Source organism: Hetaerina americana, unplaced genomic scaffold (genome assembly GCF_022747635.1).
Source record: "Hetaerina americana unplaced genomic scaffold, ioHetAmer1.1.p SCAF_100, whole genome shotgun sequence".
In the NCBI taxonomy this organism is placed as follows: domain Eukaryota; kingdom Metazoa; phylum Arthropoda; class Insecta; order Odonata; family Calopterygidae; genus Hetaerina; species Hetaerina americana.
The window spans coordinates 597,113-617,853 of NW_027286071.1; the positions used below are offsets into that span (position 1 = coordinate 597,113).

The 20,741-nt window shown below is 34.9% G+C and overlaps 1 protein-coding gene across 1 annotated transcript; it reads left to right on the forward strand.

Annotated features, from left to right (window-relative positions):
- Nucleotides 1-527: 527 nt before the first annotated feature.
- Nucleotides 528-19,766, forward strand: Nup107 (nuclear pore complex protein Nup107). The gene is made up of 16 exons (XM_071599038.1): nucleotides 528-960; nucleotides 1,044-1,202; nucleotides 1,405-1,574; nucleotides 5,280-5,459; nucleotides 5,553-5,672; nucleotides 5,950-6,054; nucleotides 7,333-7,535; nucleotides 10,438-10,686; nucleotides 12,888-13,173; nucleotides 13,510-13,706; nucleotides 14,253-14,448; nucleotides 14,574-14,723; nucleotides 16,980-17,156; nucleotides 17,602-17,778; nucleotides 18,475-18,576; nucleotides 19,141-19,766. The coding sequence occupies exons 1-16, from the start codon at nucleotides 807-809 to the stop codon at nucleotides 19,243-19,245; spliced, it is 2,730 nt and encodes a 909-aa protein (XP_071455139.1). The 5' UTR covers nucleotides 528-806; the 3' UTR covers nucleotides 19,246-19,766.
- Nucleotides 19,767-20,741: the final 975 nt, after the last annotated feature.

The window sequence follows — 20,741 nt, forward strand, 5'->3', positions numbered from 1 at the left end:
TTAAATAACTCCTCAGTTTGATAACTCAAGATTACATTGATTACAAGCCTTATCATAGATAAAATGACGACGTCGCAATTGAATGTTTGTAAAGAACCATCCAAGTTGTCCAAAAGGAGATCTTCTCTCTTAAAACTCACACTAGGATTGAAAATTTAAATTCAAGAAATTTATACAAATAAATTTAATGCGTATGACATTATAATGAAATAAATAATTATTATTATTCTCTAAGTGTTAAGCTACTATTAAAACTATTAGCTGCTCTCTTCTTAACAGTATAGTTCACCATGACCTATTCATTTTTTTTGGTAAATGCACTGGACTTTTTCAACTTTGGAAACGATTACCTCTAGTAAATACAAACGGAAAGAGTTTATTTTATGCATTCTCTATCAATTAAAACCAGTTCTCCACCATGGATTATTAATAGGGTAACTAGTTATATTCAACTTCTATGCCTATTCCATAGATTGAACTGCCGCCATTGACACCGTAGATGGTCAAATGTTTTAGCTACGATTACAAAGTTCGCAGCGCACTTCTCTTGTCTTGGCGGGGAGCAACCATGAAATTAGTTGTGAAATAAGTTATTTGGATAAAGTGTGTAATAGTGGATTTATGTGGTTTAGCATGTAATTAGACCTCAGGTTAGTTTTTAATATCGAACCTTTGCTGGCACCCCGCCACGCAAAGTTGCCTACAAGTCTTCATAAATTCGGTTAATTTTCCCTTCGTCGTTATGTAGATGAGTTAGGTTGTCGGTATATACGTGTTGAGTTAAATTATTATAAAAGTACTTAAACATGGCTAGCCCTGGTTATGAGAGATGGAACTTTGGAGATGAAAGTTTGACAAGATCTAGTATAAATGATTCTCTGACGATACGGGGTGTAACTAAAAGGAATTCATTATTCTCGAATACCGGTGTGTCAGTTCTCGGGGGTTATTCCTTGTTTGGTGAGTTGGTCTACCAGTTTTTAATTTTGTGAAGCTTATGCCCATTTTGTATGTTTAACAAAGTATCAACATTAATTTTTCAGAAGATTCATCTTTGGACGGCACAGATACCCTGGATAGATCAAGGAACGATTCCTCTCGCTGGAATAAGAGTCTAACGGTATATCCAGGTGATTTTACAGGCGCCCTGAATAAAACTACAAATAAAACTCTGAAAACCCCATCTGAACCATGGAAATCGGGTAATTATGTATGAAAGTAGAATGCTATGGTTTAAGAGTGTTAGCTAGTTCTAGTCGAGCTAAATTCATCTCATATTTGCATCTTCTTAATAGTTAAGTTATTTCAAATTGTGCTTATAAATCAGCCGTTTCAATGAAAAAATTCTGCATAAACAATATTTATAAACAATTGATTTTTCACCAATCTTCATTTTATACACAGCAACGGACAATTTATTTGTGGATTTCTTTGAGACCATGTGCATAAACCAAGGCGAGGTACAACTATTCTGTCAAGTTTCTGACTTTATTCGTAACTGTGCAGATTGTGCCAAGTTAATTGAGCATATGCGAGATAGGACAGAAACCAATGGAGCATCAGGATTAAACGAGGTAAGTTCATAGTATGCACCTTGTGTTTTATTATGTTAATACATTTCTGCATAAAAATGATGTATATTAGTGTTGGTAAAGATGAGTAAACAATCTGATTTAGCTGGATGACAGTGAATAAATAAATATAGGTTTCTATTTGAATCCGCATGGCTTAGAGAGAGAATCATATATGTTAGATGGGAATCAATGGTGGCATAACACAGAAATGGGTATTCACTCACAAATTTGGCAGTTTTTCATGTTTTGAAAATTCCATTGATAACTTTACTGTTTTACTTACACATTACGAGTACTACATATCCATATGGATATTCCAGTTTGAATATTCAAAAAGAAATTCCAAGGTAGTTAATAGCTTTGTCTTTGCTCATGTTTGAATAACCAATTCTGGCAAGGGGACTGATATTTGTGGACCACCATTTGTTGTGGAACATCATACATACTGATTGACTGTTGTTGATAAGAAACTCAAGTTGGGCCTAACTTTCATGAATTTGTCCCTGTTCAGTCCCTTGGGTAGTATTTCTGCAATCTATCCTCTGGATGTCACATGCATCAACACACGTAGCACACCCTCACCAATGAAGTCTTTCACAAAGTTATGTCACACATCAATATGCTTTAAATCAACTAATGTTCTCATTCACCTGAGTTGAATTCATATTTGGTTGTTTTACTATGAGTGTGAAAACTGATTGACCCAAGACCAGGTCCTTCTGTTGCTTTAGGTCCATTAGTTTTTACTTGCAGTGGGATTTTCGACTATATCAACTGAGCTTAGCCACTTAAACCAATGTGATATTCTCTGCCTCTGGTGATGACAGTGTGACTACTGTGATCCACTTCCCATCCACCCAGTGTACACACACTTGAAACATACAGTAGTCAACCCTCGAATCCACCCAGCCATCCATCATCACCCCTCCCTTCTGGAGACATAGTCCCAGATCTATAGCGCCCTTCGTATGTCAGAGGACATGACCCCATCAAGCCCATTGCATATCTGTTTAGTTGTCAAAACAATTACTGTAAAAGTCCGCTGCTGCACTCAGGTCAAGCCTTGTGGTCAGTGCAATGCATAACAGACAGAAACTAGTTAGCAATAATTTTCCAACTTGGCAATTATATGTTCCCAATCTCTGTCCCTAGTAGAATTCACCTCCAGTGATATTTTGCAGCCATCTACATTGAGCCTAATGAGAAGTTTCCTTAGACATGTCATCTGGCTAGGGATCATTCCACTCACTTCATATGCATGTATATGCCAAATAAAACCGTTGACTCTCCCAAATTTCTCATTTCAAAACCATCATAGCTGTTTTAATAACCTGTATTTCATTCTTGTCATGCCGTGTAACAGTGTCAGTATCAGCATAGAATCGCAAATAAGAGTCATTAATCGAATGAACAAAAAGCATATACTATATTCAGATTAACTAAAACCTAGGCTTTGCGAATATACAGGTATTCTATTGTTTCAGGCTTCAAGGGAAAAGTACAAGTCTTTCTTTTTAGTATGGATAAAACCTAGGCATTTGCCATTCACTTTGAACCCAGAATTTGACTCTCAAAGAGTTTTTTTCAGTTAATAGAGTGATTTGTTTGTCGTGCACATCAGCATCAGATCTGTGGCTAACCCTTAAGCTTGCTGCATATAGATCCCTACTTTCAAGTTACCATGCGAGAAATTCAATTGCCACTGGTTCATATGTTACATATAATCAAAGCCTTCATTTTGAGCCGTACTTAAGTACCAGCCTTGCCTCATAGTGTTGTTTATTGTGTCCTGCAGTATTGTTCTGGATTCCATCCACCCCTGAATCCTTCCTTTCTTCATTTGTTTATAAGATATCCAAAATGTATGTCTCTGCTTCAGTCCAATACCACTGCCTTTGCATTGTGCCAGCATTATTGCGATTGGCCTCTTCGTCATAATCAGAATGCAAACCATGTTCGTATGCATTTACCTGTCAAAGATGACAGTTATTTATGTTAGATTCCTTTTCTTCAGGCTTCAGGTTTCTTCAGTCTGTAACCATTTTTTCACTATCCCACTATGATGAATCATTTGTTTCTTGATTGTAATTCTTTTCAAATTAGCTCCATAGGTGTATGCGGACATTCAGTACGTACAAAATTCCCAGCTATCCTACTGTTTACCTCCATTCATACCACTATTTAGATGAAGTTAGATCTGGTGCTTTCCCTTCGTATTGCGTGTAGCAATTCCTCTCAGGTCTTCCATCTAGTGAGAGTCTCCAGTCAGGCCATTCTATTATGGTTAGCTAGAATGGAGAGTTACCTGCTGGAAGACCCAAGAGGAATTTGGTACACATATCAGGGACCACACTTTTTTCCAGAGCCTTAGTTGGGTTTCTATTTATGGCATAAATCATGGGGAGAACAGCTTCCAACCGTAAATTTGTGATCCACGTGACTTGTTTTCTTGCAAAAAATGCATTGTTCACCCACTCAGCCACCCTGTTTCATCAGAAAGTGTACAGAGTTGTGTGCTTAAACTTGCTTGGTCTTTCTTCATATAATGTTATTTCCATGACCACATTGAAATTGACTTACTTTGCAATTGAATTGAGCAGTTATCATGGCTTCATACATTTTAATATGTTGTGGAGGTTAAGTCTTACGTGTCCTCTTTTAATGATGTGGGTGTGATTGGTCCAATAAGATCACCTTTTATTAGTTGAAGTGGTGATTTTGCTTGCACTTGTTACAGAAGTTGCTGTAATGTTTCCTGTCGGCACAAGTTTGCTATGTTTAGCAGATTTTGCCTTTTGAATGCATAGGGAGTCCATCAACTGATTTTTCTCTAGCTTACAGAATGATAGAATGGTAACTAGCTATGTTCTCATGGTAACATATGAACTATACAGAGGGAAAAACCGACTGTCAGGACCGAAAAGCTAAATTTTGATCCTCAACAATATAACGGCAACTCAAAGCACATTGGTAATTGACATGGTTGCCCTAAATATCACTTGGGACACCATTATGGTAATTACCATAAGGAAAAAACTGTTTGTGGATAACTATTGTAATTCTCACATTCAGTCACACATAAACCATACCATGAGTGATTTTTATTGATGTAAAAATGGAGTTGAGCTTGTTACTGTCACTGCAAAATCACATACTCTGTGACTTAACTTCGACAGTGTAAACAGTCCTTAATTGTATGGTAGGGAGTAGGATTTTTTCCAAGGATTAACTGACATGCAAATGTGGTCATGAGTCAATACATTGGGTATTTGAAGTATTAAATATTGCTAGCTATTGCCATTTGTCACCTAACTTATTGGTGTTCAAAAATATAAATGCATTTCGTTATGATCATAGTTGCACTGAAAGTTTGATCAATTTTTTCATCTAATTTAAATTATGACCAGTTAATTTATTGTATGTTTCAGATATGTTTTGTTTTTATTGGCTTTTGAGTAGCCTTCTGGAAGGGAATGGGGTTTCACTGACGGACACGTGCAGAAAATCTGTGCTTGGTGATTTTTCTGGGTATTGGACATTTCAGGGAAGCAGTTTACGCATGGAAGGGAACTGGGCGGCATCTTTTGAAATTATCAATGTTGCATTCTTTTGAGCATGGTGGCAGAGGAGGTCCATCCTTCAAGTGTTAAACAAGTCTCCTGTGTGGAACACTGTAATTTTGATTACACGTATATTGTTTTTCAGGAATTGTTGTGGCTAAGTAATGAAAGAGACCTTTGGCGACTAGTTCATTGCTTGTACAAGGATCGTCTCTTGGATAATGGTAATGGCAAAGAAGATGATGAGGAGGTTGACCCCACAAGACCCCTGAGTGAAAAAGAAGTAGTTATGAACCTTTATCGTGATGATGCAAATTTACGCCAGGTCTGTTTTTAATTACTACATTATATATATATATATTTCTTCCACAATAAATTGTTTATCATGATCCTAATTTTTGATTATATTTCAATTCAGTGCCAGTTAGTTATAGACTGGTTGGAAAAAAGTGCTGCAGATGAAAGTGATAGGCTAATACACATTGAAGCTTTTACGGATCACACCATTGGTTGGGAGAACACATTGCATCAACTTCAGGTAAGTGTTGAATGAAGACAAAATACATTTATTGTTTTTCTCTGCTATTGATTTCCATTCCTTTCAAAAATTACAGTTATAGTAAGTTAGGTTTAATTAACTCAATGTCAGCAGAAGAGAGAAAGATTAATATAAATTTGAAAAAATAAATAATATAAATTTGAATTAATAAAAATGGGAAATGAAGCTTGTTTTGTCTTGAGTAATGTACTCATAAATTTGTTTTCTGATTAATTTTTTTAATTTAACTTTATATATAACATTTTATATTTAACAGAATCAAGAGAGGGGTATACCATATACCAGTAGCCAACCAACGGTTACCCAGATGGACCCAGATGCCCCTCTCCGTGAGCAGAAGCCTATTCACGATTTGGATCAGGTTTGTTTCACTATCTCATTGAAATTCATTGTTCATTTCCTGGGTTAATTTGGGGCACGTAAGTGAAAGTCACCGTAAATTCTTCCACAAGCAAATGTTCTTATTCAAAAAATGAAAAGCAAGAAAAACATCATTTTAAAAATTATAATTTTTACCTTAACAATATTACAAACCCTCTTTGGATTATTTTGTTTTGTTTTTTTTTAATATTATTTGTATGACCCTGCACTTCTAAGCATCTAAAAAAGTTGCTCTAATGGTTTATATTACATGGTTGTGACTAATATATGATAAAAGCATTCATTATTAGATTTCTGTACTTAATTTCAATATAACATTGATTAGCTATGATCCTCAAGACTCTTCCAACCCATAATGTTTCTAGTTCAAGTGTGCCTTTAATTCTTTCGTCTCTACCCTTAGGATACCTTAACAGTTATTTTGGCAATTAAAGGTTTTAGAGTCATACAGAAAAATTGAAAGTTTTTGTGTGCTTATATCTGTTATGTCCCCACTTATATCAGTTATGGTGATAATACAGCCTAATTTATGTGCACACTTTAGTGTTCCTGAGTTTTACTGTTCCTTATATGTCCATGTGTGCCAGTATTCATATTTCTTCATAACTTTCAGTGTTAGAAATATACATTTATAAATTGTTTTTCATCTACTCTTTTATTGCTTGCATTGCATAGCCCCCCACTAAAATGTACAGTTAAAGCAACGTTTGAAAATGATTCTTCTGCCCTCTTAAGCAATGTCAAATTCAACAATTTAAACCCCTTTACTCACCATTTCCAATAGTCATAAATAAGAGAAGACTAAATTTGCGGATTCCGCTAGATCTTTTTTTTATATCTGCTTGCAACAAAGTCATGGTCGTGCATAATAAATATTCTAGTAGTGGAATCTGCAAAGTTAATCACCCATCATTTATGTCGAGTATGAAAGACTTCCACCTAGTAATGCCTGAGATGCCTTTAATGTCTTATATTTGTAAAAGCAACTGGATTAGATCTCATTCACATGCATTACTTGCCATGGAGAGGTGGACTTAAACCCTAGATGTAAGCTATGTCTCCAAGTTAAACTCCCGTCAAAAATTGCAACACTTTGTATCGCCCTTGTTCTGCATTCTGTACTGCCCTTGTTAAGCCTGAGATCATCGCCAGGAAATTTCTTGAATGTGTACTAGATGTTTTCTTTGGAAATTGATGCTTGCTAATGTGGAAAATCCAAGTGTCTCTCAACAGCGTCTCTTTTCAATTCTTTCTGAAGGAGGATGAGGTGAGATTGGCGAGGCAAATATTTCTGTTTATCCGATGTGGGCAAATGGAGAGGGCTCAGATGCTGTGTCGCCACTGTGGCCAAGAGTGGAGAGCAGCCACGTTCAACGGGTGGCGTCTCTTCCATGACCCAAACTATTCTCTCTCTCACATGCCTCACACACAAAAGCTCCAAATTGAAGGGAATCCAAACAGGTAATGCTATTTTTAGTATTTTTCAAACCGCAGTTAATTTCACTGCTTCTTTGATTGGTAATCATTGATATGAAAGAGATGTAGGTGGAATAAAATTTGAATTTTTGCATTTTGGGGAAAATCAGTAGTTATTTCAGGTGACACATGTTCCCACTCTTTTTTTTTAGTATGTTGAACCCAAAGTAGTATTACATCAAGTAATATGTAATTCCTTGGAGTGGTAAGTCCTGCAAGTCATTTATGGAAGCAGTTATTAATATTTACATATTTGTGTGTTGGGGGTAAGTGTTCGACTGCTGACTGGAGGGCCCAGGTTTGATTCCCATGCAAGCCTCTTTGGGCAGCCTCAGGTTCACCCAAGCTATGTGATTTTTCGGGTACCCGATCTTCCTGGGAAATCATAACTGACATAGGGAAAGGATCCGGGGCCCCCTACCCTGATGTGTGAATTACACATGCTGTCAGGCTCAGTGCTGGGTGAACTCGACCATCATCTACCAAATTGACCTCAGGGTTGATTACTGTGTTTATGGTTTTTTATTTGCGTGTATCATTCACAAAGGTATAATCGTGCTTATTAAATTTTTCAATTCCAATGAACTGTGGGAGATGCCACAACAGTAACTTTTAACGGAGTCATCTGCAAATATATGCATTTCAATGCAATGATTTTTACACTCTGAAATTATTGCATTGAAAGTATTCAATATTAATCCCTCAGCTTTTTAACACTTCTCAGAACTCATTTGATGGGGATTTGGCTTTCAAATATCAATCCATTGTATTTAAATATGTGGAAAAATTCTATTAATTGACAAATTAACTTCAAATTTTTAAAGTATGAACTTCACTTACATTTTACTGTCTGAACCATTGAGCACAAGAAATATTTCTCACATTGCACAAAAAACAAGATATCTTCTAGAAGCAAAGGTCTTAAGCACTATGCAGAAATACTACTATGCAAGATTTTGACATGGGCCCAAGTTCAAGCAGGAAACATGTGAGAGTAACATCAAAGGTGTTGCTGATAAAATTAGTGAAGAAACATAATAATTTGTATTGAAAATTATAATGTGTATGGAAAACTTCCAAAAAATGAAATCACTTCTCTATTTCGATTTTTACCCAAGTATACACTTCTTAATTTTGCCATGCTTCATGTAGAGAGCTCATCGTTTTTTTGGGTGCCTGTTCTCCCCTGTTGGTTGTAGTTGGCTTATGAGATCTCTATGCTGTAAGCTATAAGGCTAAAACCTGCCTAAAACTGATTGTTCAGTGCCTCTCCCATAGTTGAAAAATAATTCCTTTACCAGTTGAACTCAGAAAGCTTAATGATCAGTTTTAGCATGGGTATTCTCAGCCCTTAATTTTACTGCTTTCAGTTCAATGATCACTTCTAGAGAAACTACCTAGAAACTGATTCTTTGGTAGCATTAAAGTCTGAGAAATCACACATCCATTTTCTATTGAATGGATAACTCTAGCAGCAGATCCTTCTAATTACCCCCCCCCCCCTCCCAGTGTTGCGATTATAACCTATTATACAAACTGGGATAACTTTTCCTTTTTCCCCTTTTCATACCATGGCTGCTGCTATCAGTGTAAAATGTGGCAATCATCTTAATGTTGTTTTTCCGTGGCCTTTGTCACTAATACAGTCTCCGAATACTAGGCAACTATGTCTTAATTTCCTAGTTTTTTCCACGTACTAAAGGATCCCCTTTCCATTCAGTTTTTGTTTCCAGATGGTGAGTATTATATTTCATTTTTATGGAGATTGCTACATCTGGCAAGTGATGAGAATTATCCATCCCAACTGTTTCTTTTCTCATTTAAGAACAATTCAATTAATTTTGAAACAATAACTGGTGTCTTGTTTGCATTTTCTGAAATTGTTAGAGAATCTATGATAATGTCTTTACTTGTGTACCCTAAGAATGGCCATGTGTGACCAGTGGGTGCTTCACAAATGTCCAATGCTTTGATACTGAAAGGAGTTGTCTTTAGAGGGATGTATTGTTTTGATGGGAAATGGCCTTTCCATAATGTAAGGGACATATATGTGGTGATGTTCCTGCCAGGGAAATAGAGTTTGATACTTATATTGAGATTAGAAATGATAGGTAGTATTTTCTCTATCAAGCCTTCCTGACATTCAAATTTTTCTTGATTTGAAATATCTCTGAATCCTGACATACAATGAATTCCTTATGTTGCAAAATACAGTTTGTTAGATGGCTTTTGAATGATACCCATTGGCATGAATAAGCCTAATATCATGTTTGGAGAGTGGTTTTCATGTCCATTCTATTGATCTCCTCATAATCAAGTTTCCCCTCAAGGCAGTGCATTGTCCTTCGTATTGATTGGTTTCCTCTGATTTTTTAAACCAGGACTTAATTAAACAATGGGAAGTGAGAAATGTTTTCTGCAGCTTTTATTAATTTTAATTTTTGACAATATTACATTTATGTAAAATGTTTTACTCAGCCAAACCCATATTTTTATAATTTTAGTGCTTTCCAAATTCAATTATTTCAAATTAAGTAAAAAAGGGAAATTGAATGGAATCACTAATTATAGAAATTTAAACTGTATCTTTACCGCGGACTTTCATTGGCATTGTTGCAGCTATTGACTGTACGCAAATGGAGCTTCTGCCAATGTATATATCAACTCCTAGGCCATGGAGATAATGGAAAACTTATTGTATAATGAATTCATTAATTTTCAATCTTTTGAATGTATGATGAATGTTGGCTGTACATACATGTGGCTCAAATACGTATTCAGCGTTCATGTATCTTTTGTTATTTTCCATGTAAGTGTTCACCATCTTTAGAGAATAATTATGTACGTGTATGAGGTGAACATTTACTTATTTGTTTTTCCAATGTAGGGATTTGTGGAAACTTATGTCTTGGAGGTTGGCAGAAGATGAGAAAGTTCATCCTTTCGTGAGGGCGTCTTATGGTGCTTTCTGTGGACACCTTAACTCCATCCTAAATGTGTGCAGTACATGGAAAGATCATCTTTGGGCCCGCCTTCGTTGCTCAGTGGATGTCATGGTTGAAAGTGAAATCAGGGCAGCGTCAATGGCACCAGATGGGGAACGTGTTCCCCTTCCAGAAGAGTATTGGAGGGGGCGGTGAGTGGATTTGTGAACACTGTCATATTGTATAACCAGTTGTGAAGCATAGATTTAGTTATAGGTAGGCTAAGGGAAATTCCATATTTTAGATTTAGTTATAGGTAGGCTAAGGGAAATTCCATGTTTTGTGGCTACTTAAAATTTGAGGATTTGCTAGGTTATTAACTAATTTAGTGTATGCTATTTTTAAAAAGAACTAACCAAGGTTTGTATTATTGTTAAAGGTGGCTATTTTTATATAGTCATGCTATCTCATAGCACACTAGTTGCTTGCCAGAAGGATCTAGTATTTTACAAGGGTTTCATAACCCAGTGAATCTAAAAGAGTAGTTTATTCTTCCCCTTCCTAACCCAGCCAAATGTGGCTGCAGGAAACTATACCATCAAAAGTGAAACTTTTAAAAATCTTGCACTCCAATCTATTATGTATCTGTGTATCTATGTATATATGTAATATCTAATATGTAATATGAGAGTTGATAAACCACTGGTTATTTCACATTGATTCATTCAATTCAAAATAACTTATGAACTACTATCCTTTTCTGTTCATACCGCTGAATACCTAAATCCTAATGTACACATTGGCAAATTGTGGCACTACTGCGATTGCTCACTACACTCTATGTTCCTCAATTATTTTATATAATTATGAGGTGGTACATAATTTTTTATTTTGTCCAACAAATAACAAAAGCTTCTACCTAAGTTTAGAGAAAGTAGTGTTTCAAATTTTTTATGATTTTAATCATTTTGAGTTGTCATTTCATTCATGTCAATACTGGGCATTGGAGACTCCAGAGAGCCAACAGTGTTACGACATGTATAGTCTTGTATTTCAAAGATTCAAATTTGTCTCATGTATAGTACTATTATGTTTCAACTTGGAGATGATCAAACTTTCTCAAAATTGCTGTTATTCAACAATATTAGTGTCATTACAGTTGTGCCTACCCTTTAATCTATTTATTCTGACATATCTTGAACTCTTTATCTTTGGTGCATCATTATCATGACAATCTTTGCATACCTCCTCAAGAGGTGGATAATTTAGAAATATATATTGATGACCTTATTGATATCTCTATAAATGCTTATGGTAATATTTCCAGCACTTATTGCATGAGTGTTGCAAAGAATTTGCAGAATATACAAATTCATTATGTTTAATGAAAAATGAGACATTTCCCTTCATTTGTTCTTATTTAGGTACAAGCTTAATTACTGTCAGTCCATGTACAAAAGTCTTTTGATGTTTAACGTGAGGCATAGTGAATCTTGGTAATTGAAACTAGGAATGCCTTCTTCCTAACCAAATGGAACCCGCTGGATCCATCTTCATCTTGACAGGCTAACTTTGCAACCAGGTGGTCACTGCTACCCATATGCTTACCTATTTAATGTTGACTTTTTAGGTTTTTTTGTTGATGTGTTAATACAGAGGAAATTTTTCAGTGTTGCCGCGTAAAATGTATTTTTTTTAAATGTATTCCTCCCACTTAATCTCTGAAACTGGGAAATTTTTATCTTCTCAACTGTAGGGATTCTATAATTCATAAGATATTCCTCAATGCTGTTCTCTGAATCTAAAAACTCTCACATTAATTGACTATGCCTGTAGCCCTCATCTTCTGGTGCCAAAATATTTCATGAATGTTTTGCTTTATCATTGGCACTCAAGCTATAGCATATCTAGTGTCATAGGTGTGCATGAAATGATGTATGGACGAAATCTTGGCAATGATTCATTGTTTTTCATGTCCATAGAAACAAATATTTGCAGGACTTGTGTGTGTAAATGTTTCCCTCGCATTGATAAAATAAACTGCACTCCTAGAAATCCCAACTCCTTCGTTAGAACTATTAATTAGTATAATGATGACTTAAAGGAACATAAATGTCTAATCTGCTAATTATTTTCATTGAGTTACTAATTGTCAGGCTAAGCAAAATGTTTATAATTTGAAACGACTTAGCAAATAAAAAAACAGTCAAAATTGTCATTTTTAGTCATGAGAAACCCTGAATTAACATGAATTTAAAACCATTGACTGAATTTTGTTCTTTTGCTTCAACCAGGACAGTTTGAACTGCTGAAGATGTTCATAATATAAAGTCAAGAATAGAAATGTTTGAAGTTAACATAATATGTTATAGATGTATAAAATGTTTTTGTAATTGTTCCATTCTGTTTTCAGAATGTCCCTTGAGCAACTGTTTGCAGAGTTGGCATCTTCTAAAGTTGTCAAAGTTCGAAATGAAGCCCAAATGCTCTATAATGTTGTGCTCAGGTGTGTAGTACTGGAGCACATTGATGAGATGATGGCAGAGGTAGAAGGGTGGCTGAATCGGTCAAATTCATCGGACAGCTTTCCTCGCTCCCAAGTGCTGAGGTTTCTCGCTCACTTTGTCCTCTTTTTAAGACAAATTGGTTGCTCAAGCCATAGCAGTGCAGAGAATGCTATTCTTCGTGCATATGTCCAGGTTGGTACAGCTAAACTTATTGAATTCAAGGTGTAAATTTTGTACATTTTGTATTTATAGTAGACATAATTTTATGTACATTAGCATGTGCAGAATACACTGCATGATATGAAGAAAATGTAGATATTTGCTTGTAATCAGTATAGACATTTTTATTAAATGAGATTAAATGTGTTGAATTTTTGTTTCATTATTGGGCTTGGAAAATTATGTAGCTGGTAGTTGAGACAAATCTTACTAAAATTAAGTTGTATGGTCTTCATGCCTAGTATGCATAGTCTGTATGTGTAAATACATTGGTGTATTCGTTGCTTTAGATGGTTATTTTCACTCCAGGAATTGATGAAGATGCACGAGCCACAATTGGTGGCCTTCTATGTCAGTGTTCTCCCGCACGATGAGCAAGTCGAACTCTATGCATCTTTCTTGGAAAGCATTGTTGATGTTGCAGAGAAAAACAGCTGTCTTGAGTTTGCTGAAAAGTTTCGGTTAAACGTTGATGAAATAACTAAGCGAGTTGTTGAAAACATAAGGTAAGTAACATTGCATAAATTTTGATTGAGAATGACAATAGTCTTTCCCAGTTTAAAAAAGTTTTAAGATGTATGATCATTAAGAAAACTTGTAAATTGTCTTCATTAATGTTGATACTCACAAAGTTTTTATTCCTGTTTGCTCAATCATCCTAATTATGTCCGTTCGCTCTCTGAGTGTTGACTCACTACTACTTGTGATTCTCCTGTATATGCGCAGTGTATACATGTACCTCATTTAGTTCATACTGTTTTTAAACATTAAAAATATCATTTTTCTGCAAAAGACATGAAAATTTATATGCATGTATCACAGATTTTGTTTAATTTAAAAAAGGGTGCACTTACTTCTATGTGGTTAATCTGCTCTCTGAAATTTATATTCATGTGAATTGCGTTGAATGGGTGGATTATATAGGTGGCTAATGTCCATATATTGGGTCAATTCCATTGTCATTTTTAATCATAGTAATTCTAGAATGGATATGGACAATTGTGGATGTATTTCATGAGTGTACTCATATTTTTGGTGAACATTCTTTTTAGGAATCGAGAAGTCCAATGTGTGGCTCAAGATCTTCAGGAAAAGTTTACGGAGGCTGACTTGGAAAAAATCAAAGCTCTTGACTTTTTAGTTTTTTTTCCTTCCCAGCGTGCAGAAGCAATATGGCAAGGAAATGCTATAATTAGGAATTTCCTGGCTGCTGGAAAATTGGAAGGTGCTACGCAAGCATTTGACAAGGTTATATTTTGGTTTTCTGTATTCCTAAAGTTTGATTCATATTTTTGAACTGAAAATGAATTTTTAAAATTTTCTTCATAATAACAATTTGATTATCTGAAAAAAAATTCTTTTTTACAATACAGATTCCAGTAGACTCCATTAAAATTGTAATGGATCAGTATCAGGTTGGGAATTTGGATGATCAAAAACTTGAAGGAATGCCTTTGTCTGGAAAAGTACCACGTAGGATTGAGAACTCGATCCGAGAATATTTCTGCTACAAAGCATATCTGGTGAGTGTAAATGATTCTCCTATCAGTGAAATAACTCTTTTAAAATCCACAATGGGTGGAAATGCACCATGATAAAATCAAAATGACTTGATGAAGTCTGAGCCTTGATCAAGTCATATCATTTATTTAATAATAAATTTCTACTCATCAGTGTATTAATCCTCATCTGATAATGTGACTCTTAATTACAATGTACCTGGTGATTCTCTCTGTGGAATTGTTGCTTTTGAATTTCATTCATTAATGTTCAGCTGTGTTTATGGAATAATTTGGTCCATTTGATCCTTTGTCTAAGTGTTGCTAAAATGGCAGTGATAAATAATTTGGTGGTGGAAAGTTATTTGTCAGTGAATTAGTTTATAAAAAGCTAATTTATTGCAATAATTTGGGTACATTTGATATAGTTATTGCTTGGGAAATTTATTATTAAAATTAAAACAGTTGATAGGCATTTTTTATTTTAAAATTATGGTTGTGCATTTTTTTATTTTAAAATTAAGGTTGGGCATTAATCATTTGCCCACAAAAATAATTTGTGCTGGGAGTATTATTTTAAATTTTAAAAAATTTTGTTTTTATTCACCTTAGCATGAGAGAATAGATTTCAATCCAGTTTAGGCTCTGTTGTTTCTCCTTCATTTCTAACAAGTGGAGTTAGAAAATTACTTTCCCCTCATACTTCCATTTAGTCCCATCAAATGTTATTTTAAATAAAAAAATAATTGCACCAACGTACGCCATGAATAACATGCAGAAACATGGGAGAGGATTATATCTGTGAAAGTATTGATCCACACAGTTTAGTATTTTTCTTAGCTTAACAAGCAAGTATTACTTAGACTTTCAGGATAAGTGATTATTTTCCCCATTTTGAATGGGCCATGATTACGTTAGTTTGGGGTCCTGAGAATGGGGTTAATGGGAAAAATAGGAAGGAATGGTTGAATAAAAAGGGATGATTTGGATATTCACTATGTGGGTCCAAGGAAAACTTTCATGTTGAAATGTATTTTTATAGTTTTATTCAATCATTGTTTATTGCAATGTAGAGGGCAACTGGGGGCTTCACATAATAAAAGAATTATCTGGCCGTGAAGTTTTATTTAGGATTTGTTAAATCTAATACCATGAAGTAGTATTACTGTTAATGCTATTTAGAATTTTCTGACAACCTTCAGGAATGTATTATCAAATAGAAAAGTTTCAGGTCATCGCTTCCAGGTAGTGTAGCCTTCTAAAAGTGGTAATACATATGTACATGCGAGCCATCAATTAGATTATTGCCAATAAAACCTGAACTCCCTTCACAAAAACATTGCTTCCATGATGGAAACAGATTGCCTAGGTGGCATCAGTTTTTTAGGCCGTCATAATTTCCCACAAAACTGGAAGGCAAACTTATTCCATTTTTGAATGACCATCCGCTATGAACCCTGCCACACCCCTAGCAATCCCTCCCACCACTTAACACAAAGTTTTGTATCAATCGATACTGGTCAATCTTTCCCTCTCACTCACCAATTTCAATTAATAACTAAGCGTAATCATTTCCAATACCCACAACAGTAGTTACAACTCCTAAATTGTAGGCAGAATTCTGAAGAAAAAAATAAATAAAATATACCCTAAGGAAAACATTATCTTAAAATGGCTCTCATGACCTGTTTTTGACAACTTCTCTTGTAACTCGCAAAACTAACACCCAAACCCCTTTGTCCTTATTACCCTTGGAGACAACATATATGCGACAGGAAAGATAAAGTGAATCTACCGATGAAATCTGGGATGTTCTAATTAAATTGTGGAAACATCTGTGTGCTATATTAGGCAGAGCAGAAGAAGTGGCCTGATGCACTCCAAGGAACATGGGAAGTTTTTTTGCAAATTGTTAATACAGTTTCCCCTTTTGCCTAATATTCATTTGTGGTAGGAATGATTGAATGGTAGGTTTAGTATACTTAAATGTAAAACTACACCATGAAAGATTCAGACCAGGTTTGTAATCATTGAATCCAAATGCATGCATTTTATGCATATTTAACGCATTCCGTGGCTAATTTTATGGAATCAGAATTAATATAAATTGATTTGGTAATATGCTAAGTATTCTCAGCCTTAAAATATAAGAATTTTCAGAAAATTTAAGTCATGTTAAAGGTATATCTGCATCCTAAATGTAGTTCATTGCATTATTAAGCCCTGAACTATGTGCTTTCTCCTAAGTTAATGTGATGTGTATATTATTTTGTTCTGTAGGAGGCGCAGAAATCTTTCTCAGACTGGTTTCAGCATTATCACCATGCAAAACCCAGGGAACCCACCATGCCTCAGGGTATCAACTCATTTACCAAGAAAGTTGCCCTAGAGCAGCAAAGAGAATTGTACAATGCTGAATTGGAGCGTTGGAGCTTGGGAGTAAAAATCCAGTCTAAGGTCTGTGAAATGATTTTTTGGCTGACTTTCCTTTGTTAACTCTTAGCATATTTTGGATAATGGACAGAAGCATGAGTTTGCATGAAAAGTGATTCAATATTGTGTTATATTGCCAAAGGTCTTTGTAAACATGGTCCTGCAAAGTTTTTTTTCCTTTGCTTGATTTTTGAACTGATATTTATTTGGGATGAAACCAGTAGCAAAATTGCTATGAAAAGGCTTCATTTACTGTGTGAATCATGAAGTACCATTATTCAAAGCCCACCGCATTGGATTCTACTCTCCACAATAGGATTAATATCTGTATTAATATATTGTCCATAAAAAAGATCATGGTTGGCTCTTTCTGGATATTGAAAAATAATGATCTTTTAAAAAATTAATTTTTACTGAAAAAATGTCCATTTTCCTTTCAACATAATCAATGTGGTGTTTTCTCTTTCAGGCTGTAAAGTCAAGGCTATACAACGTTCTCCTTTTCCCAGAGGGTTGGCTGGTGGATGTTGACAGTGGGGATGACATGATTCAACTGATGGCAACCCAATCCTTGGGCCCTCAGGATGAAGAAAGGAGGAGGAGGTGGCAACAAATGAAGGATCTTAGAGAACTGTACATTCCACAGGTAGGGGCGAATAACTTCACCGTCTGGGATGCTTTAAGAAACAAAATAATGTACTTAGTGAGCCACATGCTTAGAGTTGAGTCTTCGTGGTTCAAAACAATTTCTAGCGTCATAATGCCATGTAATGCTTGTAGTTAATCCTCAAGGAAATGACAAATTGTTGCAGGATTTCCCATTCCACTCTGTAAAGAGCTTGCATCGATACTTGTACATGTATTTGTATTTCCTGAATGCTAGTAATATTAAATGCAAACAAGGTGTCATGGTACCAGGGTTAAAGTTCATCTAATGCGTAAAAAAAGTCAAAAACTCCAGTATAGGAAAAAAAGTAACACCAGCAATGTTATCTCTGTACTCTTGGTGAGATTTTTAAATTGGTGGTACATCAATATATTTTTATTACTGGGGAAAATGCTCATCTATTTTCTTAGGAAAATGTAGTAGTATACCTTGGATTACACCAAGGAAATAGGCTGGCAAAAATGCTAGCACAAAATGCCCCATGTGAAAAAGGAATTTTAATCCTTGAAAACCAGGAATAAAAAACCAACTAATTGCTGGCCACTCTAATTGTGTAGCTTTTGCATCTGATGATGTTCATTAGCAATAACAATGAAGTCTCTCTTCATTTGTATCATAAAGTCTTACAATGGGTCCATAAGTTATGATCTAGGTGGAAAAAAATTCTGATTTTAGGTGGTTCTTCTACTTCACACTATAATGGAGTGTGCTGGAGAGCTGAATGAGTGTTTGCAGCTTTCTGAGGTTGTCGTCTCTGAACAGCACCAATTATACAAGGTAAGGCATTGTCAATAGTTCATAGATATGACGGTACAAATTGCATCTATGAATTATATTCATACATAAATAGATTGTTTGGGAAATGTGGTAGAAAGAGTCTGTTACAGATCTCCACTCTATTAGCACCTTCCATATCCAATTATTTCACTCTCAACCTTATATTCTTCTATCTCTCCTCATGCATATTTTATTACCCTCAAATTTCAATCGATATTATGCTTCGCTGTTATCCATAATTACACCCAACGGAAAAATATTATGCTGCATAATTTTGAAGATTACCCCAACTTTTAGTTTTGACAATTATGCCTTCAGTATATGTTTCTTGCGGGTACACCATTTTACTGTCAGTGGTAAAACAACCATTAAGTTATGATGGTGAAAAATAAAATTTTCTAAATCAGTAATGGTATGTTGTTGTCTTCTGTAAAATACTCTCTTTGGCACATTTCTTCCCTTGTTATATTTATTGTGACCCTGTAATCAGGAACCAGAAAATTGAACTAATTTTCTAGCTGTTATATTATGGGGTATTCCAATGTGTTTTTTTTTCTCTTTCAGGTTTACACCAAGGAAAAGCTTGATGAACTGCTGTATAAGATAATGGGGACATGTCTTACACTTTTTAAGAAGACGAAAGATCCCTGGGGCATTCCCACAGTGTGAATTTGAGAGAGAGAAAATGGTGTAATTTTTCAAGGAAATTCTGTGAATGGAAATATATTTTTCAAATTTCACAAAAATCACTTTCATTTATTGGCCTAATTGAGAGTAAGATTTATGATATTGTGTTTTTTAATAATTTTTATACATTTATGATTGGATGTTCTCGATTATTCATTACCTATGTCTGTGTGATTCTGTGTTTGTGAATAAATTCATTTAGACAAATATACTGTTTTTCTGGAAAGGAATCAAAGTTCAATTATTTAAAAAGCTGGAATAATATGTCATGGCAGTTTTATTACATAATAACTCGAATTCTTGAAGTAAACCAATTGATAAATTAACATAGTCTAGTAACAGCAAACATTTTAACTGATAGTTCAAATAATTATCAACTGGTTTTGATGTGGTAAGTTTCATGAATAATGAACATTGTAAGTTATAGCACCATTTTATTTTTTTGTTACTCTTATATAATTTTATTCAAATATTAAATTTCCCATTTTTATAATTTAAGCCATGTTTTTCTTAATACATACTTCCAAAATGTCCCTTTTTATGTAAAACTTGTACAAGATCTCATCATTACTGCTCAATAAATAATTTGAGGATGTTATACCTCTAAAATGATTCGCTTATGGCACTATCTTGAGATGCATTTTCTTTCAGTCCCCATAGCATTCCCAATTAATACACTAAAAATCTCCTTCATAAGGTATGCTGCTAACCACTTTTAATACAATTTCTTCTTCTGGGGGATCTTCTGTCTTCTAGAATATTGCCGTCACAGTTAAAGCTAAAGAAAGAATTTTTAAATATGGAGTCACAAGGATATTGTGTGTCACGTAAATCAGGGCTTAGGCAGTGTTGGCTGTGTGTAGTACTATGGTCTATCAAAACCTGTTCTGAGCCAGTAGACAATTATAATTCCGCACAAAATAAAATGTCAGATTTTAGAATGAAAGATTAAAAGGCTTTACGTTAGTTCTACAAACTTATAACTTCTTTACAGGGAAAAATAGACAATGGAAAATATAATGTATCCACAGATTGTTGATCACCGGTCGGATTTAACACTCAAAACTCCTACCCTGAAAGTATTCCATCACCTTCCTACCCAAAGGAATTGTTGCCCCAAAGTGAGAACTGTTTCTCCCAAATTATAACTGCCAATCAACGACTGTAGCATATAAAGAAAAGCAAAATGGTATTGCTAAAGATTAGGAGAGATGCCTTCATTATTTTTTCAAACTCCTGGGAACAAGTATATGAATGTTGTTGATCCTAGAGATAGCAAATGGGTAACTCGACTGTGTCTTCCTGCTAAGAAGGATGTTCGCTAAAGAAAGATCATTTTTTACATCCTTTGACTCATCCTCCTAATTTTGATGGTCTTTCTCGAAGTAATCTTCATTGTATGCAATGTGCATTTACCACCTTTATCCCTGTCTTTGAAAATATGCTGGCAGCTGCCATTCCATTTTTGATAGGACCTT

What these genes read in the sequence shown, in the direction of transcription:
- Nup107 (XM_071599038.1), top strand. Translation starts at nt 807, where the DNA reads ATGGCTAGCCCTGGTTATGAGAGATGGAACTTTGGAGATGAAAGTTTG. An exon ending in ACACATTGCATCAACTTCAG is followed by an intron (nt 5,673 to 5,949) that starts GTAAGTGTTGAA and finishes TATATTTAACAG; the next exon opens with AATCAAGAGAGGGGTATACC. An exon ending in CTACGCAAGCATTTGACAAG is followed by an intron (nt 14,449 to 14,573) that starts GTTATATTTTGG and finishes TTTACAATACAG; the next exon opens with ATTCCAGTAGACTCCATTAA.